The 17,234-nt window shown below is 38.4% G+C and overlaps 2 protein-coding genes across 2 annotated transcripts; both read left to right on the plus strand.

Moving 5' to 3' along the window:
- Nucleotides 1-2,734: 2,734 nt before the first annotated feature.
- Nucleotides 2,735-5,913, plus strand: LOC128059950 (olfactory receptor 1165-like). Its single transcript, XM_052652192.1, has 2 exons — nt 2,735-3,640; nt 5,806-5,913. The coding sequence occupies exons 1-2, from the start codon at nt 2,735-2,737 to the stop codon at nt 5,911-5,913; spliced, it is 1,014 nt and encodes a 337-aa protein (XP_052508152.1).
- A 5,241-nt stretch (nt 5,914-11,154) lies between these two features.
- Nucleotides 11,155-14,700, plus strand: LOC128059952 (olfactory receptor 1165-like). The gene is made up of 2 exons (XM_052652193.1): nt 11,155-11,164; nt 13,745-14,700. The coding sequence occupies exons 1-2, from the start codon at nt 11,155-11,157 to the stop codon at nt 14,698-14,700; spliced, it is 966 nt and encodes a 321-aa protein (XP_052508153.1).
- Nucleotides 14,701-17,234: the final 2,534 nt, after the last annotated feature.

Here is a 17,234-nt window from a genome sequence, read left to right on the forward strand (position 1 = left end):
TCTCTTTTAAAAGTCTCCTTTGGTTGGAATTACAAGTATAGTTGGTGATTCAATCCCTGCTCTGACAAACCTTCAGTTGAAATATCAGGCCAACTGCTTTGATGTGGCTGACAACAGATGTTCAAACAGGTAAGCAGACATTTTCTTTATTTCTTAGCCACCACATATTAAAAATAGCTTACACGTGTAAAAGTGAACTTCAATTAGCTGCTGAGTTGTAGGTTACCTGCTTGGCTAAATCTTCCAAAAATTAGCTGCACTAGAATTTTCAATCATTTTGAATAACTTGTGTAATCTTTGTTTTCCAATGTCCCTACATATGTGTATATCAAGATTTCCTACACAGGAAACTGCGTGTGTATGTATGTGTGAACGTGTGTGTATGTTCGGTTGTGTCTGACTTTTTGAGACCCTCTGGACTGTAGCCTGCCAGCCTCCACTGTCATGGAATTTTCCAGGCAAGAGTAATGGAGTGGTTGCAATTTTCTCTTCCAAAGAAACTAGATAGTAACATCTTATTGGGTCAATAGTTTACACGGCCTTCTTTCTTCTTGGTATGTGACATGAAGGAGTAGGTGCAGGGATCACACAGATGAGTTTAAAGTATCAGTGCTATGACCTCTAGGACTGTAGTACAAAAACATCGCTGAATCTATCACCAGGATCATCAGTCAGCCAGTTCAGGCGCTCAGTCGTGTCCAACTCTCTGCGACCCCATGGACTGCAGCACGCCAGGCCTCCCTGTCCATCACCAGCTCCCGGAGTTCACTCAAACTCATGTCCATTGAGTTGGTGATGCCGCCCAACCATCTCACCCTCTGCGGTCCCCTTCTCCTCCCGCCTTCAAGCTTTCCCAGCATCAGGGTCTTTTCCAGTGAGTCAGGTCTTTACATCAGGTGGCCAAAGTATTGGAGTTTCAGCTTTAGCATCAGTCCTTCCAATGAAAATTCAGTACTGATGTCCTTTAGGATGGACTTGTTGGGCCTCCTTGCAGTCTAAACCAGTATCATGACACCTAATAAACCTCCACTCTACCAACCCTTGGCTGATGGCACTCATATTCAGGGCATGACAAATAATAAGCCTAAGTGGCTAAATGCAAAAATATGTGTAGTATAATGTTGTGCGTTTTGTATAGTATATTGTTAACTGTGTTTTCATATCAATATATGTAGAGATATATAAGACTAAAAAGCATATCTTATCGGCCATAATTTGGGTTAGGGTCATTGGAAAATACGTTAATATAATTTTTCATGATTTTAAGAAATGTAGGCTCTGTATGGTCTTCCCAAGTGGCGCTACAGGCAAAGAACTCTCCTGTCAATGCAGGAGACATGAGACATAAGTGAAGTGAAGTGAAATTTGCTCAGTTGTGTCTGACTCATGGATTATACAGTCCATGGAATTCTCCAGACCAGAATACTGGAGTGGGTAGCCTTTAAGAGGGGTTTAATTCCTGGGTCGGGAAGATCCCCTGGAGGAGGGCATGGCAACCTGCTCCAGTATTATTGCCTGGAGAATCCCATGGCCAGAGGAGCCTGGCAGGCTACAGTCCATGGGGTCGCAAAGAGTCCAACACAACTGAAGTGGCTTAGCAAGCATGAACACAGCCTCTGTGTAGAGGTGAATTATTTTAAAAACATCAGCAATAGATCAAGGACAAAAGAAATCATACTGTAAATTACAGAAGAGGAAGTTTCCTTTGGTTATTCTGTTTGTAGCTCATGACAATAAACTCTGTAAGAATTCTTCAGGGTTTGAGTCCCCAGGGATAGGTGGTTAGATATAAAACAAATTAAAATACCATTGTGAAGTATAATTTCTAGGTCTATCTATTACTCAAGGGTGTGTTAATGCTCCTTAAATTTCTTGACTTGCAAAAATGACAGATGATATTTCTTGCTATCTTTATTAACTATATTTTGCAGGAATCCTCAGCTTTCTGATGAAAGGACTGGAAACATTTAAGTCAAAATTTCAATTTTGATACAAAACATGGATGCAGCATATTAGTGTTAGCAAGGAATCCATCATAAAAATACACCGAGGATATCTGGCATCTGGTGAGTTGATTCAACCTAGGATCATCCTTTCACTCTGATCTGAGGGATATGGAATCCAGAGGGTTTTTGGCAGAGGAAACCTATAGGAGCTGAAAACAGCAATCTACAGGCTAAATTCTACTTTTATTAGTCCCAGGACCGTCGTGCATGTGCGGCTATATGTTTAACCCAACAGGAATTTACTACTATGTTTTTCTTTATGTATTAAAAGTGTTTAATCTTTCCCACCTTAATTCTGCTCTTATCATGTGACTGCCATAATCCAACCAATGATTTGTTTAGTTCTTTTTTTTTTTTTCCTGATTTCCTTCTATGTAGCCTGTGTTTTCACAGAATTATATTCTATCTTGGGGATATTTAATGCTCTAAGCATCACATTCATATAGGAATCCTTTACTTATACTACTACTATTGATAAATACTATTATTTTCTTATTTTCCAGGTGAAGAAACAAAAGTTCTAAAGGATAAAGCTAATTTCCCATAATCAACTTTACTTAAGTTGTAAAGACTTCAGCTTGACACTTCAGAGCATTCCTGTGTTCATACTGACCACACTGCCTTCACTAGCATAGGTGGAGCTATCTTCAGTTTCTTTCACTCCACCTTCTCATGTTCCACTGCTCAATTTTAATTCTTCTTTATTTTTGTTTTTTAAATCAAGAGCCATGGTACTGAGTGAAGGAAATCAGAGCTCTGTGACCATGTTGATCCTCTTGGGCTTCTCAGAATACCCATGCCTCCAGGCACCCCTTTTCCTGGTGTTCTTGACCATTTACACAGTCACTCTTGTGGGGAACCTTGGCATAATTGTGGTCATAAGGACCAGTCCCAAACTCCACACACCCATGTATTTTTTTCTCAGCCATCTCTCCTTTTTGGATATTTGCTCTTCCAGCGTATTTACACCCAAACTCCTAGGTATTTTGCTTGTGGAAGACAGAGTTATCTCTTTCAAAGGATGCATGGCACAGTTTTTCTTTGGCTGTGCATTTGTGATTACGGAGATGTCCATGCTAGCAGTCATGGCCTATGACCGGTTTGTGGCTGTTTGTAACCCCCTGCTCTACACAGCTGCTATGTCTCCTAAGCTCTGCAGCCTCCTGGTCGCTGGGACTTACACGTGGGGTGGAATGTGTTCCTGGACAATCATATGTTCTCTTTTGGAGCTGTCCTTCTGTGGTTCTAACGTCATACATCACTTTGGCTGTGAGTATTCTGCCATCATCTCTGTTTCCTGTTCTGACACCCATTTCAGTCAACTGATGTGTTTCCTCATTTCTACACTAAATGAGGTATGTAGCCTCCTGATTATCCTCACGTCCTATGCTTTCATAGTTGTCACAATCATTAAGATGCCTTCAGCTGCTGGACTCCGAAAAGCCTTCTCCACCTGTGCCTCCCATCTGACTGCCATCACCATTTTCCATGGGACTGTTCTGTTCCTTTATTGTGTACCCAACTCCAAAAGCTCATGGCTCCTCGTCAAAGTAGCCACTGTGTTTTTTACTGTCATGATTCCTATGCTGAACCCTCTTATCTATAGCCTTAGGAATAAAGATGTGAAAGAGACAGTCAGGAGTTGGATAACTATGAGACTGCTTTCTCCCTCAATATATTCAGAAGTCCAGTGGGACTGAGAAACCACTTGAATTAAAGTCAGCCTGGGTATTAGCCAGATAAATATGCTTGTGTTCATATTATGCCTTATAATTTTCATATATATTTCTGATGCTAGTTTATCTTTATTATAAGTAAATATATGATTATGTTTCAAATAAATTGTATGTTGTATTTTACATTTTTTTTTGATGGTCAGATGAGCTGCAATTACGTCTCGGTTGATAGAGAAATAATACATTATGGAAGTCAGAGTGATGAAAAGGGATATATAGTTAGAGGCTCATTCCTTCCGCTACAGTTTATGTTGTGGTTTGTAATAATGCTGCAAACACAGATGATAACAGTGTTCAGTGTCAGGGTTAAGGTTAGGGTTAGTGTTAGGGTTAGGGTTAAATTTGCACTTAGGTTCTCATAACTAACTCTTCTGATTCAGTTTTATAAAATGCAACTTTTAGCTCTTCTCAAAACTTTATTTTACACCCGGTAAAATGAGGAGTTTTGAGTCTGCCTTATAAAAAGTATTACCTGATTTTAAGCAAGAAGATCCTGAAAATAATAGCTAGTCTCTGTCGGCATCACTCATTTTTTGAATACCAGTGTAATATAGTTCAATCAAAGGTGTTTAATTGAATACTGAGAAAAAGTTAAATGTATTTTTAGGGCTATATGATGATTACTCAGTGATAAAGCCCAAGTTAAGAACTGCTCTATTTTCTCTTCTTCTGACCATTACTCGTTCATGTCTCAGGTTTGCACTCATGATCCAAAGGAAAAAAAATTCTCATTGTCAATAATGAAGTATGAAAAAATTATAATGAGATTAACGGAGATGTTTCTGAGTAACTGGACCTAATCATGAATCTACCTCATTCAGTTTAATAAGCCTTTCTTATATTCCTTTGAAGTACCTGCCATTACCACATATTCTTTTTTTAATATAAATTTATTTATTTTAATTGGAGGTTAATATTTTTAATTATGGTAACTTTGAAGTAAATCTCACTATCCATTAGAGCAACTTCTGACATCTTTTCTTCTGTGTAAGTGGATCCTGTTTATCCTTGACCATTTCATTTTCATACAAACTTCAGTATTTATTGTGTTCATTCTTTTAAAGCCTGAGACTCTTAGGGCCTCTAAAATTTATGTCACTTGTTCTTTAGCTCTGCACGTTAAAGCATTCTTGGCTGTAGCCATGCCCTCTCTGCTTCATTCATCTATGCTCCTTCATAATCATTTCACATTTCTGAAATTATGATGAGATCATATTAGCTGGTTTTAATTTTACCATTGTTTTAATTTATTCATCTTTATTTTTGGCTGTGCTGCACAGCATGTGAGATCCTAGTTTCTTCACCAGGGATCAAGTCCGTGCTCCCTGCAGTGGAAGCAAAGAATCTTAACCCCTGGACCCCAGGGAAATCCCGCCATTGTTTTTACTAATGTGGCTTGGCCATTTCATTTATTTCTCATTATCATTACTATTATTGATTTGGTTTCTAAGGGAAGAGAGAGACAACAAAGGCATGTTATGTTTTGAGTTTGACATATTGAGTTAAAAATAATCCACATTTTATCTCTTTCTTTACTGATTAGGGGAAAAAATTGGCATTGATAAAATTCTACAGGCATGGCAAATAGTAAGATATTGTGAAGAATCTATATTAGGAAATTACAAATCTTAATGAAATCAACACACACCTTGAAAAAACAGCATTCAGTCTTATACAATAAAAATAGAAAGTGTAAGTACAGTCTTATCTGTTAGTGTAATGGGGGTCTGTGTGTGCTCAGTCGTGTCTGGCTCTTTGTGACCCGACAGACCTTGGCCCGCCAGGCTTCTCTGTCAGTGGGATTTTCCTGGCAAGAAGACTGGAGTGGGGGCCATGCCCTTCTCCGGGAAATCCCCCCAACCCGGGATCAGACTCCCGTCCCTGCATCTTCTGTACTGCCGGTGGATTCTTTACCACTGAGTTACTGGGGAGCCCAAAGTAATGGAATTTGTTTCCAAAAACTTCCTCACAAAGAAATCCTGTGCCCTGTTTGTTATGTTGGTGAATTTCTCCAAACATTTAAGAAATATTGTCAATCATGCACAAATCTTTCTAGGGAATAGATTAAGAGGATACTTAATAGTGCATTATATTCACTTAGTCAGATTTTAGCAATCAGTTCAAAGAAAGCTATTATGAGAAATAAATTTATAGATCAATCTTTCTCATGAGGTTAGTTAATGAATATTCAAGACAAAATATGAACACATTGGATTTTTTCCAGAAACTGAAAAGTGGTTTAATAGTCATGAATTAATAACCATAAATCAACATATGAAAATAAAAGGGAAGATACATAATTCATGCAAATACAGTTCTAGAAAAATAATTTGGTTAAATACAAAACTTATTCTGCTCTGAAAGGTTGATTTTTCTCAACTTACAGTTAATAAAATTGTTATTAGCTACAAGAAACTTTAAGTAATCCTCATATTAGCTATTGAAATTACTGTGATTAATTTTAAAATTCTTTGGCTGTAATACTATGTATATATCTAAATTCACATCTCTCAAGAATGTACAAATTCAAAGGAAGTTCCCTAGAGTTTTAATTGAAAAGTTCATACTTCCTGGATGGCTGTAACAAATATTTCTAGCATCCATGTCCTGAATAGAAATTAACCTCTTCCTGATAAGAGTATGGGTTTCTCTGGTGACTCATATGGCAAAGAATCTACCTGCAACGCACAAGACCAGGGTTCTGTCCCTAGGTTGGGAAGATCCCCCAGAGAAGGGAATGGTCAGCTATTCCAGTAGTCTTGCCTGGAAAATTCCATGGACAGAAGAGCCTGGCAGAATACAGTCCATGGGGTCTCAGAGACTCAGATGACTGAGTGACTAACATTCTCACTTTCTTGTTAGAGTATAGAATGTCAGAAACAGGTTATCATTGTGAAAAATATGACCTGTTGACCAGTATGATGAATACCAGAAACGGCTTTCTTTTGGTGTAATGAAGGTATTCAGGGGTTACAACTTATCTATCAATAGTTTCTTGATAATCCTTATGCTTGCAGGAGACCTGTGTTCAATCCCTGGGTCAGGAAGATGCCCTGGAGAAGGAAATGGTAACCCACTTCAGTATTCTTGTCTGGAGAACTCCATGGACAGAGGACCCTGGCAGGCTATAGCCCATGGGACTGCAAAGAGTCGGACACCACTGAGAGACAACACACACACGCATACGTGTTTGCATGAATAAGTCTTGGGAATTACACTTTTAAATAGTCATTTCTATTGCTCACCATTAGAACACAGTGATACAATTGATGTTTTTATATGTACTCATTTATGCAGCACTACTGCATTCTGTTATTACTTTCTCATATTTTTGTCATAGATTCCTTAGGACTTTCTGTATACAGAATCTAGCTGGCAAATAAAGACAGTTTTACTTTCTACTTTTCAGTAATTATAATTTTCTTCCTTATTGAACAAAAATCTAAAATAAGATGTGAATTAAAAGTGATTAAGGACATTATTTTCCTGGCTGTTATATACAGAGTTGGGAGAAAATCAAGTTATTTTACTTTATATAGGATTTTTTTTCTATTTTCTGTTTCTATACTAGACATAATATTAGCTAGAGGTATTTTTGTAGATGTTTATCAGGTTGAAGGAATTTTCTTATATATCTTGTTTACTGCTATACAGGTAATCATTTTTTTTTCTTTCCATCTGAGTCATTGTTTATTTTCCTATCATATACTGTGATATTTTATTTTCTAATATTTCATTCAGTGTTTCTATGATGAGGTACATTAGTTATCTTGATCTATGTTTTTTGTTTGTTTGTTTGTTTACAACATCTTTGTCTGGTGTTGGTGTTGATGGTTGTTGATTAGTTACTAAGTCGTCTCTGACTCTTTTGCAATCCCATGGACAGTAGCCTGCCAAGCTCCTCTATCATGGGATTCTCCAGGCAAGAATGCTGGAGTGGATTGCCATTTCCTTCTCCAGGGGATCTTCCTGATACAGGGATAGAACATGTGTCCTCTGCCTACAGATAGATTCTTTACCTCTGAACCACCAGGGAAACCCATGAAACACCAGAGATGTCCAAAAACTCAGAAAACGATCTGAAATATTGGTGGTGGCCCCTCCTCACTGTCAGAGATAGCCACACGCTTTCTTTCCTGGCGTGCCTCTCTGCCTTGCTTCGATCTTAACTAAACAGTTTCTCTGTGTGCTCTCCCACTTGTTTTGCTATGTCTCTAAAAATAAACTTTGTACCTTCATTTACAATTTTTACCTCCTTGAGAAATGCATTTTTTTACTGGGGACTAGATATATATATGTATATGTATATGTATATGTATATGTATATGTATATGTATATGTATATGTACATGTATGTATGTATACTTATGGCTGCCGGTAACCCGCATCTCAGCTACCAGTTTTTAAACTATGGAGTTCACACATTCTAAACTAATTAATCATTTTCAGGTTTTGTACATTACTGTTTGAATTGTCTTTGCCTCTTCAGCCAAATCCTGAGCTCCTGAAGGTCAGGAAGCAGGCCAAAGAATTCGATCATTGTGCTTGCACAACGCTGGGTTCTAGATATTTGTAGCTGAAAAGCAAATCCAGAAATCTTTGGTTTCTATCATAGAGGTTTCTTAGAACCTCTGTCAGAAGCACCTGGGAAATCAGTTGAACTCACGGATATTTGGCAGAGAAACCCAGGAATGTTCATTTTAAACAAGCCTCTTGGAATATTCTTATGTACATGGATGTTTGGGAATTAGAGAACTGTCACATACGAATAAACACTATCCTAAGTACTTGTTTCACACAAGGTATAGGCAAGATAGTAACAGCATCAATCATGTTATCAAGTTTAAATAACATTTCCAGTTTTATTTCTTCCTCTAGCTCCCCCTCCCCTTCTTGTCTGAATCATCCTTCTGGAGCAAAATGCTAATCAAGTCCTTCCTTCAACCAACACCTTCCCAGTTGTGAGACTATAAAACCCATGGTCATAAATTTCCCCTTTAAGAATTTTTATGGCCCAATTGCAATCAAATGACATACACACAAACTCTGGGGCCAGACTGACTGAATTCAGATCCCAATGCCTCCAGTTTGAGTATGAGCTATATTAATGGGATGAAGAAAAAGTGTTGCATGTATCTCTTATCGCTCTGTTTATTCAAATATCCATGCACTTTTTTTGTGCTATTTATTACTTAAATGCTTGACAGAATTTACCATTTAATAGTATGGGACTGCGGAGAAGGCAATGGCATCTCACTCCAGTTCTCTTGCCTAGAAAATCCCATGGATGGAGGAGCCTGGTAGGCTGCAATCCATGGGGTAGCTATAAGTCGGACACGACAGAGCAGCTTCACTTTCACGCATTGGAGAAGCAAATGGCAACCCAGTCCAGTGTTCTTGCCTGGAGAATCCCAGGGACGGGGGAGCCTGGTGGGCTGCCGTCTACGAGGTCACACAGAGTCGGATACGACTGAAGTGACTTAGCAGCACCAGCAGCAGTATGGGACTGAGGTTCTCCTTGTAGGAAGATTTTTAACTGAAAATTCAATTTCATAAGAAGATAGAGGCTATTCATATTTTGCATTTCATCTTTGGTAAGTTTATTTGTATGGTTCAAATGATTTTTCTACACCAACTAGATAGTTACATTTTTTGGAAGAAAATTATACAGAATACTCCCTAATTATTTTTTCTACATTGACAGCATCTGTAATGAAGTCCCCTTTTTTTCTTGAGTAGCAGTTGTGTTATGATCTGTTATTTTTAATAAATTTATCTAACAGATGATTGATTTTATGTATCATTTTAAACATCAGAATTTTAGTTTTGCTCAATCCCTTATTTCTATTTCACTGTCCATTTCCTATTTTGTTGATCACCATTCTCATCTTTTCCTCCTATTTATTGTGTGATTAAAAACTATGTTTGCTTTTTTATCTTCTTAAGATGGAATCACAGATCATCAAATTTCTTCTCTTAAGTAAAACATTCAAGCAAGTAGGTGCTATTTTAAATAGAATGAGGTATTAATAGAGAGAGTACAAAAATGTTGACCTTATGAGTGACTAGTAGAACTCTAAACTAGTCCTTAAGATTCCCCACCATTTGGTGTACACATAGCTTCAACTAGCCATTCAATTACACATTAATCTGGGAGCTGCTGGCAAATAATTTTAAATTATAACTAGTTTTAAATCAGTTGATCATAATGAAAGAAGACTATCCTGATTGGTGGGTCTCATATACTCTGATGATTTGTTAAAAATGCTTGAATCCCTCTTTAAAGAGATGTGTGAATTATAAGAGGGTGGTGAAAGAGAGATTTGAGGTGTGAGAGCGACTTGAGTGGAGAAAACAAAGCGGATACCCAGGAGCGGGTTCTAGGAGCTGTGAATAGCCCCAAACAGATGTCAAGGAAACAAGACCCTATTCCTGCAACTCAAGGAACTGCATTATTCCAACAACATGAATGAGCTTGGAAGGGAACCAATTTCTAGATGAGAAGCTTGATGACACTTTGATTTCAGCCTTGCGATAACTTGAATAGAGGGACCAGGTGTATTGTGCCTAACTTCAGGCGTACAAAATTGTGAATTAATAAATGAGTGTTTTTCAAGCCACTGAATCTGCAGCTGTTTATGATGATGAAATAGACCATTCATATACCACATAATTAATAGGTTTTTATCAATTGCATTATCAAAAAATGTATATTCAACAAGTTTTAATAGAATGGAAACATTGGGATATATAATAACTGCAAATGCCATAATATCATATTTCTATTCAGTGTGATATTGAATGTGTTTTTTACAAAAATGTAGATGTCCAAATAAGAAAACTTAGAGGAAAGACTGAAATAAACATAACACAGAAACAACACTATGCTTGGTCTATTGAACAGTAATTGTGATTTTCTCTTTCTGAATTTTGGAATTCGTGTCTTCCATGATAAATATAAATATAAACAGGTTGATTGCTAGTGTTATTTTTCTAAGATAAGATAAACATGCTCAAGCTTCCTATATGATTTAATGATTTAAAATAAATTATACTCTAAATGAGGAGTATGGGATTTTCTTTAAATTGTCTTGTTTGTAGGTCATGGAAAACACCCCAATCAAAATTGTCTGGGGTGTGAATCCCCAAAGTCACTCAGGTAGACATAAATATACAGCATGATCCCTAAGTTTAGTTTACAAGTATATGGTTTACCCTTGGGAGTGTCTCTATTTTTTAATGAGAAAAAAATGTAATTTTCTTGATGACTTCACTGAAATATACTTTGGAAGAGGTTACAATACTCTTATTACAAGCTACAACAATTTTAATTAAATGTAAGTGTTTTTGTTAAATACTTTTCAAGATTCTTATTTAAAGAAGTCTTCAGTAAATCAATCTGTAAAGACTACATGGCTTCTGGTGAGTTGTTTAAATTAAGTGATTTACTTTAATTCTGATGTGGGAAACTCTGAAATTAACAATATTTTTGGCAGAGAAACACCTATGCAACCCTAGTAGCAATGAAATGGTATTCAATTAATTCATTTAAGGGGAAGAATACAAGATATTGAACTTATTTTTGAACTTTGCTTATATAGCTGAATGATGTCCTTGGTGGACGTTCAAGTAGTAGTATTTATTTTCAATTAAAAAAATTAGGGAAATATTAAAAATAAATCTATAAAACTGTAGAGAAATATACCAGACTTTGCATTAAATTTTTTGAGTTTAAAATCATGCAGATGAAAGCAAGTTGGAGCAGTACAGAAAACTTGAGTTCTGAATTAAACCCCAAAGTAGTCTGAAATATGTTGCCTGGGATTTGATATTAAAAGGTAATAATGCTTTTATATACCAAAATGTGTGTATTTTGTGCACCAAAATCAAAATTGAGTGAAACAAAAGAAGTAGCTATCAAGCAGTCTAGATAATGCAGTGATACTGTGCGTGCTAACTCGCTTCAGTCCTTTCTGACTCTTTATAAACAACCCTATGGACTGTAGCCTGCCAGGCTCCTCTGTCCATGGGATTCTCCAAGCAGGAACACCAGAGTGGGTTGCCATTCACTCTTCCAGGGGATTTTCCCAACCCAGGGATAGAGCCCGTGTTTCTTATGTCTGCCGCACTGGTAGTTTAGTTCTTTTAGAGATCACAGAAATCCAGACAGAAGAGTTCAGATTGCAGGTAATTTGTATGGAGATGATTTTGAATATGGCTAAGCATTTGAGCATGATTTTAAACTAAGACTGAATGAAAATTAGTCCTGAAGGATGGTTGTAAGTAGGCTAAATAAAGACAGCTGCTGAATAGATGTGTGGCAGGTAGCAATAGGGAGTGTATTTTGAAGATATGTTCATCTTGCCCTAATTACATTTTTCACAGCCTCCACCTTGGATGGAAAGGAAATCATATAGATTCAGACAAGGACAGGGAAAGCTGGACGAAACAAAGCTTGTGCCTTGATGGCTTGAGACATGAATGGAAACGTGCAGCTAAGAAGGAGACATTAGAAAAGAATTAAGAAAAAGGTTTCCTCTGTGTATGCATTTTTTTCTACTTCTTTGTCACTATTTGTACCATTTCAGACTTCATAAAATTATAGGTGGTGCTACATTGTAGAATATTTTGAGGTTATATATTTCAAATTCAAAGTAAACATGAAAAACAGCATTAGAAATACAAGAGAAGAAACTAAATTTGGTGGGGGCCATTTATTACATGTGAAATTAGTCTTAAATGTTTTAGAAAATAATTAAAGTTGGACTTCCCTGATAGCTCAGCTGGTAAAGAATCTGCCTGCAATGCATGGGACCCCAGTTCTATTCCTGGGTGGGGAAGATCTGCTGGAGAAGGGATAGGCTACGAACTCCAGTATTTCTGGTCTTCCCTTGTGACTCAGCTGGTAAAGAATCTACCTGTAATGTGGGAGACCTGGGTTCAGTCCCTGGGTTAGGAAGATCCCCTGGAGAAGGGAATGGCTACCCACTCCAGAATTCTAAACTAAATTTAGTTGGGGGCAATTATTACATGTGAAATTAAAGTCTTAAACATTTTAGAAAATAATTCACTAAGTTATATTTTATACATAATTGTATAGTAAAAAGAAATTCTTAGAATTATATTCTAAAGGTAAGGTTTCAGAGAGCTTAACTTGTCAGAAACATATTAATAAGTGACTGAGGTTAAATTTGAAGGCAAGTTGACTTGATTAAAGAGTCTAGACTGTTAACAAGACATCATTCATATTCTCTAGGAGATACAATATGTGACCTTTCACCAAGGTTTGGCCAGTTGGTGAAATCATTAAGGGAAGGTAAACCTGAGGCTTCTCTGATGAGGTGGGCGCTGAATCTCTCAGTTGTGTGACTTGCGACTCCATGGACTGTCGCCCGCCAGGCTCCTCCGTCCACCAGTTTTCACCAGCAAGGATACTGGAGTGGGGTGCCGATTCTTTCCCCTGGGGATATTCCTGACCCAGGGATTGAACTCATGTCCCTTGCATCTCCTGCACCATCAGGAGGATTCTTTACCACCGCACTACCTGGGAAGCCTCTCTCTGATCAGAGAGCACTAAGGAAAAGTGAGAGAAAACCAGAGGACATCTTGAGCAGTTAGAATGGCCTGAACAAACATAAGACTTTGCAAGTGCAATCAACAAGTTCGATTAAACGAAGCTAAAGAAAGGAATTATCCATGTGGAGAAAAGGGCGACAGCTGAGAAGGTTGAGAAAATTCAAACAAGGACATTTTCTGAGTCACCGTGACACCCAGTCCTTCCCAGTCCACCCTCTCCTTGCCCCTACATCAGAAGCTGACTTGCACTCTCCACACCTGTAGACACACGGTATATTTGGGCTCCAACTGCACCTTATTTGCATTCCTGGGAAATCCCAGACGTCACCACTGCAAGCCAGTCCCCTGTCCAGGCTGGGAGGAAAGTACCCTCTGTTTCTGTCATGTCTGGTTGCCTAGGGTGAGCTCTCTGGCTTTCTCTGGCAGAAGCTGTAGTGATGGATGAGAGAAATCAGAGTGCTGGAATCACCTTCATCCTCTCGGGCTTCTCCGAATACCCGCAGCTCCAGGTGCCCCTGTTCCTGGCCTTCTTCACCGTCTACACCGTCTCTGTGGTGGGGAACCTGGGTATGATTGTGACCATCAGAATCAACCCCAAACTTCACACCCCCATGTACTTCTTTCTCAGCCATCTCTCCTTTCTTGATTTTTGTTACTCTTCTATAACCACACCTAAACTCTTAGAGATCTTGGTTGTGGACAGAAGGACTATCTCCTATGTGGGTTGCATGATGCAATTCTTCTTTGGTTGCACACTTGTGATTACGGAGATGTTCATGTTAGCAGTGATGGCCTATGACCGGTTTGTAGCTGTTTGTAACCCCCTGCTCTACACAGTTGCTATGTCTCCTAAGCTCTGCAGCCTCCTAGTCGCTGGAACCTACATGTGGGGTGGATCGTGTTCCTTGACAATCACCTGTTCTCTTTTGGAGCTGTCCTTCTGCGGTTCTAACGTCATACATCACTTTGGCTGTGAGTATTCTGCCATTGTCTCTGCCTCTTGCTCTGACTCTCACTTCAGTCAGATGATATGTTTTATCATTTCTACTCTCAACGAGGTGTGTAGCCTCCTGATTATCTTCGCCTCCTATATTTTCATAATTGTCACAATCATCAAGATGCCTTCAGCTGGTGGACTCCGAAAAGCCTTCTCCACCTGTGCCTCCCACCTGACCACCATCACCATTTTCCATGGGGTCATCCTTCTTCTCTACTGTGTACCCAACTCCAGAAGCTCATGGCTCTTCATCAAAGTAGCCACTGTGCTTTACACAGTAGTGATCCCCATGCTAAATCCCCTTATCTACAGCCTTAGAAATAATGATGTGAAGGAGACCATCAGAAAATTAGTCAATACCAAAATGTTTTCTCACCCAATGTAATTTTGAGCGAGAAGAGAGATAGAGGAAAGCAGTTTCTTAAATGTGCTTTATACAGTGTGTTAATGGTTATTAGTGTCCACTGATTAAGTGTCCTACTCTTTGAGACCCCTTCTCTGTCCATGGGGAATCTCTAGGCAAGAATACTGGAGTGGGTTGCCATGTCCTCCTCCAGGGGATCTTCCCAAGCCAGGAATGGAACTCACGTCTCCTGAAGTGCAAGTTGATTCTTTAGTGACTGAGACACAATAGGATACAATCTCTTGAGAAAATTTTATATCATATGAATATAATGTGATTTTTAAACTGCACTGTGAGTTTAAAATGTCAGATTCAGTTTAAATATATATATATATATATATATATATATATGTTTATGTCTCACTTTCAGAGTGTTATAGGCAAAATAATGACCGTCTAACAGTGTCCAGGGCTTCCCTGGTGCCTCAGATGGTAGAGAATCTGCCTGCAATACGGGAGACCTGGGTTCTTCCCCTGGGTAGGGAAGATCCCCTCGAGGAGGGCATGACAACCCACTCCAGTATTCTTGCCTGGAAAATCCCCAAGGACAGAGGAGCCTGGTGGGCTGCAGTCCACAGGGTCTCAAAGAGTCGGATAAGACTGAGCGGCTAAGCTCAGCGCAGCAGAAGGCTGACCACATCCCGAAATCCTCAGAATTTGCAAATGATTTCTGTTCCATGTCTTCTTTCTTTCTTTCTTCTCTCTTCCTTTCCTTTCTCTTTTTCTCAAATTATGGAATGTGATAGATAGGTAGACAAGTAATTTTGTATAATCATCCTGTATGTTACTTTCTCCAAGAAATTAAAGACATCATCAGCTCTTTGCAGCATCTCTGTGAGCATGTTTCTAGTCACTGTGCCTCTTGATGCCTCTAGGAACAGACTCCATTGCGGTGTTCAAAGATTTTTCTTTTAAACAGAGAATAGGTTACGAGAGTTAAAACTTAACTTTGTCACTTTTGAAATTTGTATTATTAAAATTTTAGAGTGTATTCGCTTATGTCTGGCTTATTTGGCTCAGCATTTTGTTTCAAAAGAATTTTTAAGTGGTTGACTGTAACATTAGTTCCCTTTCTGGTGCTGAAGAATGTTCTACAAAATACATATATTGATATGATAATATGTTTATTCATACTACTACTACAAATGGAGTTTGGCTATTTCCTCTTCTCTATTGAAGTCTTGTTTAGTTACAGTGCTATAATAATTTTAGATGCACAACACAGTGATTCGTTATGCTTTTAGATTAGACACTATTAAGCCTTAGTGGCTCAGTGGGTAAAGAACCTGCCTGCAAGCAGGTGATGCCAGAGATATGGGTTTGATTCCTGGCTGGGGAATATCCCCTGGAGGAGGGCACGGCAACCCAGTCCCACGGGCAGAGGAGCCTGGTAGGCTGGAGTCCATGGGGTCGCAAAGAGCTGGACGCAACTGAAGTGACAGCACAGCGCAGCACACAAAGGATACCAGGCATAACTCCCGGCGCTGGGCAGCGGCTTCCTGTAGCTTATCCATTTTATGCAGAGCATTTTGTAGACTTTATACTCCTAAATCCCCCCTCCTCCTTTCCTCTACAAAGTCTGCATATAACAATTGTTGGAGAGAATTAGAGTAAAGGGAAACGCTGTGCATTGTGGGAGAGAATGTAACCTGGTATAACCAACTGCATACTGTATGGAAAACAGTATGGAGTTTTACACACACACACACACACACACACACACACACACACACACACACGGTAAAAACAGAACTACCATATGAGCCAGCAGTTTCACTCCTGGTTATTTCACCTTTTTTGTCTTTAACGTAAACGCTGCATGAACATTCTTACACGAGTATGTGCTCACTGAACGTGAGCACTCACTGTGTGAGGTGTGCCCTATCTCTGAATGTTCTGGATCAAAGGGCTCTTGTTTCTGATCTTTTGCCAGATGCAATGAAACGATTTTCCAAAATGGATGGGTTAGTTTAAATTCCAACTATATTGTATGTGGGTTCTAATTATTGTCTATTTTTGATAACGTTTAATACTCTCATAGCAGACATTTTAATATTTTCAGGTTGATGGGTAAGTAGGGGTACTTCATCTTGGTGATGAATTCAATTCCACTTTACTAATGTGGCTGAATTCCTATAATTTAGTTATTAGTCATTTGACTTGTCTTACTTCTTTGTCAAGGGCCTATTCAGGTTTTTTTTTTAACCTATTTTTCTATTAGGTTATTAATATTTTATTATGAAAAATGTATTTCATTATGCATTCTAAATAAAAGTCCTTTGATGTGTGTATCATGAATATTTTCTCCTAGATTGTGGCGTGTCTATTCATTCAGTTGGCGATGTATTTAGGGGCACATATTTCCTTATGTTTAATGAATTAATGAATCAATGTTTAACAAACTGTTTCTTTACACAGTGAAGTGCTTCTAATGTCTTCTTTAAGATCCACTTCTTAACTCCAAAATAATAAAGATATTCATGTTTTATGTGCTAAGTTATCACAAATTTCATGCA

This window comes from Budorcas taxicolor, chromosome 15, assembly GCF_023091745.1.
Source record: "Budorcas taxicolor isolate Tak-1 chromosome 15, Takin1.1, whole genome shotgun sequence".
NCBI classification, from domain to species: Eukaryota; Metazoa; Chordata; class Mammalia; order Artiodactyla; family Bovidae; genus Budorcas; species Budorcas taxicolor.

Excerpts from the sequence above, each read along its gene's own strand:
- LOC128059950 (XM_052652192.1), top strand. The coding sequence starts at position 2,735 with ATGGTACTGAGTGAAGGAAATCAGAGCTCTGTGACCATGTTGATCCTC. Across the intron at positions 3,641-5,805 it reads ATAAAGATGTGAAAGAGACA|ATTAAGAGGATACTTAATAG; the intron begins GTCAGGAGTTGG and ends TCTAGGGAATAG.